We start from the raw sequence: 5,563 nt of genomic DNA, 5'->3' as shown, positions 1-5,563 counted from the left end.
ATAAGCCCAGCAGAAACAGACCGCCATCATGCCATTCATTTCTGGCAGAACAGACTAACCATCGGGCCAGAAAAACTAGGAGAGGTAGACCCTGAGAACAACCGTACAGCGAAAGGTGGAACTGCCAGGTTTGGACATTTGAGGGAGAGGCTTTGATCACAGCATGTGGGCAGCAGCTTCCTAGAACCAGCACATACTGGAGTGGAGCAGATGCAACATGTGTTGTCAAGGAGATATCTTGTAGTGACAAAGGACGGTGACTGCTATTCTCACTGATGAGTGCTTGACACGAACATCATAACTCAAGGTCAGACACCTGTGAGCGAAGGTGACAGATGAGTGGTGTCTAGCTGCTCACTCATAGGTTGAAGGCAGACACGTTATGATACAAGCTATATCACCAGAGCAAAGGTTCTTCGACTGGATTTTATCTATCAACTAAGCTGTGATCCTGTCAGGATAACTCGTCTAATCAGAGAAATGACAGTGGAGTTTTTGACCAAATCAGTACCACAAAGAATTTACTGTGAAGTTCTGCAGTATTGTAAATCCACTTTCAATTCCATGGATGGATTACTGAGTTAATCACATACATCCCTATTATTGTAATGAGCATTGTGGAGTATTGGCAAATTCTCCGTGTGGGATGTGTCCATCAACACTAAACGCTTTTATCCTTCTTCATTAAAAACATAATTCCCTGTGCCTTTTTCACTGAAAGTGCTTGAGGCAAAGTCCCTGAAAGAACAATTCCTAATGTCTCCATTAGAAGATTTGGATGAAAGAAGCTGTGATCTCCAGATACAGAAAAGACGCCTATTCATGGAAGGTTAAATTTTAATCGCAAAAAATTGTTCCTTTTAGATTCAATAGATATTCTAAATATTCTCATTTTCCAATTATTATATTTTTTCCAACGTAAGGATCAAGGTCTTCATCGACCCTGAATTAATTCACAAAGGGCCCTTCTTCTGAAGAACACTAATGTGTGTTTTGTGGCCCTGATGAGTAGACATTGGATGGATAAAAAGATGTCTTTTCTTCATGTACATGTATGTACCCACTGGTGATCTTGAGCCTTGTTGGCAGACCATGCTCCAACCAGTTTACTTGGCATTTGTTTCACTGCTAGATTATTTTGGACTAGTTTTTATATAAACCACCTGATGGGTTCACATACACACCCTGTTATTGTCACATAACACAAAACACCAATACCACAATTAAACACTAAGGGGGAAATTCACTAAAGGATTGTGCAGCTTCTGCGCCTGCTAAACCTGTGCAAATGACACAAAAAGACTCCACCTCAATTTCACACACACTGAGGGTTAAATGCATCCCAAAGTGCGCTGCAGAGCAAACAGCGTCTCTATTCCTCTTGTGCTTATTTAAATGAGTCATTATGGAAACATTCGGAGCAAATTTGACCCCTTTCTATGGAAATGAGCCTTGTGGCAAAAAGCATCTAATTCACAAACAGCAGCGCTAACAGCACCGCGCAGTTAGAGTGAAAATATTACTGCTGCAGAGAGCTGGTGTTAAGTGCAGCGCAGTATTATCAGGGCTGTCACGCTCTGATCATGACGACAATTCCACCTTTTGAGTGATGAAAATGTATTTGTCTGCAAATACAGTCTATTAATAACATATTGTTATCATTATTATAATCGACCAATCAGTCCTGTGCTGTGCGAGGCTCCACCCCGGCACACAGGGACAGACAAGGGCAGATGGTCTGGGGATTATTATCTGGACGAGCTGCTGTTGCGCTCGTTTAAAAAGATGAAGCTGCGTTACAGACAGTTAAACTAGTAAACACTTGTCGAGTCTGGACTTCACAATAAAGTGTTAAAAGAACTGCCCTCCTCTCCCTGCTCATCATCGATCTGTGCATGGAGTTGACATCTGTCAGTGTGCTCTCAGAGAGTGGAGCTGCAGACAGCTGCTCTCCACAATCAGACACAAAACAAACTGCAAACTGCACCGATCTGTGACACTTAATGGGCGTGTTTGCGCTTGAATATCATCAGTGCAATTTGCTTTGTGAATCGGACCTTGAGACGGAGCAGATAGCGGGGGCAAATGATGCGCAATTTATGGGGCTATCAGCGGTCGCAATTCATTGTTAGTAAATCCCCCCCAAGTGATTCAATCTGCAGTAGGCGACATTGTTTCATAAGAATTTGGTTAAAATAACATTTTGTTGTTTTTTTCACTAACAATATTAAATTGAAATGATGTTGATGTCTGATCTGTGACTGTGAGCGCCCACCCCTTATTATTTTGTTAAAAAATGTGTCCGTCTGAACCAAACAACCAATCAGGTTAGCTTTCCACGTAACTAGCCAATCACAGTGAATCCGGCTTCTAAGAAGAGTGAAGTGATGCAGAGATTGCAAAATGCGAGTGCATGTTTAGTGTAGCGGTGTGATACAGAGAGGCCGAATGTTTTTTACATGTTCATGTTGCTCACTGCCACTTTAAGGTTACTCAGTCTTTGGTATCATGGTGTTAAGAATGAGCAAGTACATTTTTTTGTGCATCTTAGAACAGCAAGACAAGCTACACTCATGGATTACTACTGTTCAATAAAATGTAATCTTTTGCTTTTCAGAGGTTCCAGTGAAGTCAGTGGTCGTCTGCTACAGGAACAAGCCTTTATTGTCAAATACAAATGCTTTAACTCTATTGTTGGAGATTTGTGAGAGAAGAGAAGAAGAGGGAGAATGGAGCGGTATTTCATTTATTAGGATCAGAGACTCAGTTGTATTTGTAAACACAAAGCATCCAGTCACATATATGCCATAAGACATCAGGAGAGGTCACATGACCATGCACACCATGCATCTGGCATTCTTGCATTCTGGATGTTGCCATGACACATTTAAAATGCCACATTCATAAAGAACATAGAGAACGTAAATACTGCTCAAACTACACGAATCCTTTGAGGAGAAAATACAGAAATACTTCTGTATCATCTCCTGTACTGCAAGAATACCTTCACATCTGCCATGGATAGAAGACAGTTCTCCAGACTGAGGGTAAGATTGTCTCTGCAGTGTTACACTGATAACGCTAGCCATGTGCTTTTCTGTGTATTTGTTGTCTTGAATTTTGAACAATCAAACTTTGTGTTTAATGTTAATGTTATGTTACTGTTAGTAGAGGTCAGATTCTTCATACGGATGCATTTGCAAGACAAACATTTGAATGTATATTATAGGCTGTGTTCAAATCATGTTCAAAGTGTGGCTTTTCACCTGTTACTGCACACTGTGAATAATGATCTGTTAGCATAAGGATGCATCAGGATGTATGTCTGCTGCATGGGGCAGGAGTATGTGGACTAAACCAGGACTTTCAGTTAAATAAGCACCATGACTAAAACACACTCTTAGCATCACATTAGGAAACAATGGTTTTCCTGTGCTCTTTAAAAGCAAATATAGTAACCTTGTTGCACTTTACAGTAAGAACCCTTTGACATTGTGTGTCAAAACTTAGGATTGAAATGTTTTTTTGTTTTTTCTTTACCTGTGGCATTTACTTTCTGTGCAGCATGGAGCAGCTGCCCAACAAGGTGCAGACCAGAACAATAAGTCCTGGAGACAAAAGCTTAAAGAAATGAAGGAGAAGAACAAGGAGCTAAGTGCAGACAATAATGTCATGAAGGAGCGTTGCTCTTGGATGAAAGAACAGATAGAAAAGAAATACAAGAAGTTTCAGGAGCAGATCTCCGCTCTCGAGGTATCGCTGGTGGAGATGTCTAGGACTGAAAACAGTTACAAAAAGACCGTGGCCCACTTTTACCAGAAGCACTTGAAGGCCTTGAATTCAGACTGGGAGAAACGGTGGTCTTTAGGTCAGGATGAGGCAGCCGCCCGGCTACAAGAGACACAGGCAGCGTGCAACCTCAAAGTAAAAGCTCTGGAAGATCAGTTGAGGAGCAACCTGGCAGCAAAGGAGGTGTGCCTCCAGAGAGAACAGGAGCTGCAATCTCAAAGCAGCAAGATGAAGGAGGAGCTGAGTGACAAAGTCAGCCAAAAGGAGCAAGAGATCAAGCTCCTGACTCAGCAGAACTCTGACCTCCAGGTGCTTCACCTCAGCTGATTATGTTGATAAAAAATACATCATTTATACGACAGTTATACAGGTGGCAAATAGTAAACAGTAAAAATCAACAACTGATTATTATTTTTTGCTCCAACAACTGAACTAGTTCCACAACCTGAAACTGGACTTCTGTTGCCGAGCAACCCAAACATTCTCCTGCACTCTGTGTCTCCAGGTTACCACAGATCAGCTGTTTTTATCATGTACATTTATCTGTATGTATTTATTTATCATCAACCAGTGAAATAAGAGTCCGCTGTGTGATTCAGAGGTACCAGCTTGATCCATGTAGACACACACAGTCTGCTGTCTGCTGTGATGTTAATGAACAGTATTCAGAACACAGGACCGACACTGTGTCCTAACAGCATGCAAGCATCAGACATCATGTCACATCGTGTCGCATCGCGTAGCAACAGACACTCGTTGTCCATACTGTATCCGACATCCAGTGCCTTGGCGATTTCCATCAGGCCAGCTGCCACATGAGGAGGTTTGACACAGGTAACTCCTCATCTGAACATGAGTTTCCTCATCCTTGTTTAGAAAAGAAAATAGAAACAGGGGGTAGGGTCAAAACGTCACGCCACATTGCTTAGTGCTGCATCGCTCATGGCCACTTTGGACACTCCAATAGGAAACAGTGGAATCAAGCAGCTGTCGTTGCTGGTGCTCGCTCGTGTTACATGCTGATAGGATGCGGTTTGAGGCGGAGTGATACACACAGTGAAAAGTCTCAGTGATGTTGTTCTCTATATGTAATGCCTCTTGTCCAGTCTGATTACTTGGTCAGAACTAACTGTTGTATAAATGATTAAAATAGAATTTGCTTCAGATTTTTGAAATATTAAAATATTCTGTCTCTCTCTTCAGGAGTTTGCCCAAAAAACTGACAAGGAGAAGGCAAAGATAAGAAAAGCGGAACAAAATGCAAAGAAGCAGGCAGAGAACAGGCTGAAGAAGGAGAAGAGACAGAATGAGAAGAGGGGGAGAAAGGGAAAGAAGAAAAGGAGAAGTTGGAAAGGGAGAAATTGAAAGAGAAGGAGGAGAGGAAGGAGATGGAGAAGAGAGAGAAAGAGGAAAACAAAAAGGAGAGGAAGGACAAATTGAAAGAAGAGGCCCCATCCACATGTTTTTCCCACTTTACCTAAAATGAATAAAGACATTGTTTACACTCATTTTAATGATGTATTCCTGTTTATGTCTGACTTTTTACAGAGGTTTAAAAGCTTCTCAGTTCCTTACCTGAATGAAAATGGCATTACATCTGTGTTCAAGCCAAAAGTCAGCAAACTAAACGTTTAACTGATGTAGTTAATAGAGATAGATTCAGTTTTTTAATCACTATGTACAGTTATGTTAGTCCACTGATTCCTTACCAGGGACCATGCCCTTACAAAAGGTCACCAGGTACATCTGAAAGGTCATCAGATCATAAAGGATG

At 41.5% G+C, this 5,563-nt stretch overlaps 1 protein-coding gene across 1 annotated transcript; it reads left to right on the top strand.

Moving 5' to 3' along the window:
* Positions 1-3,017: 3,017 nt before the first annotated feature.
* LOC138589739 (nuclear distribution protein nudE homolog 1-like) lies at positions 3,018-4,116 on the top strand. The gene is made up of 2 exons (XM_069660208.1): positions 3,018-3,047; positions 3,565-4,116. The coding sequence occupies exons 1-2, from the start codon at positions 3,018-3,020 to the stop codon at positions 4,114-4,116; spliced, it is 582 nt and encodes a 193-aa protein (XP_069516309.1).
* Positions 4,117-5,563: the final 1,447 nt, after the last annotated feature.

The sequence above is a fragment of the Semicossyphus pulcher genome, unplaced genomic scaffold, assembly GCF_022749685.1.
Source record: "Semicossyphus pulcher isolate SPU_LCO1_2020_fin unplaced genomic scaffold, fSemPul1.0.p SCAF_1, whole genome shotgun sequence".
Taxonomy (NCBI): Eukaryota; Metazoa; Chordata; class Actinopteri; order Labriformes; family Labridae; genus Semicossyphus; species Semicossyphus pulcher.
The sequence above is the reverse complement of the archived record's forward strand: the minus strand, read 5'-3'. Positions and strand labels throughout refer to the sequence as shown.

Coding starts and splice junctions, on each gene's coding strand:
- LOC138589739 (XM_069660208.1), top strand. CDS start 3,018: ATGGATAGAAGACAGTTCTCCAGACTGAGG. Junction 3,048..3,564: donor GACAGTTCTCCAGACTGAGG/GTAAGATTGTCT, acceptor CTTTCTGTGCAG/CATGGAGCAGCTGCCCAACA.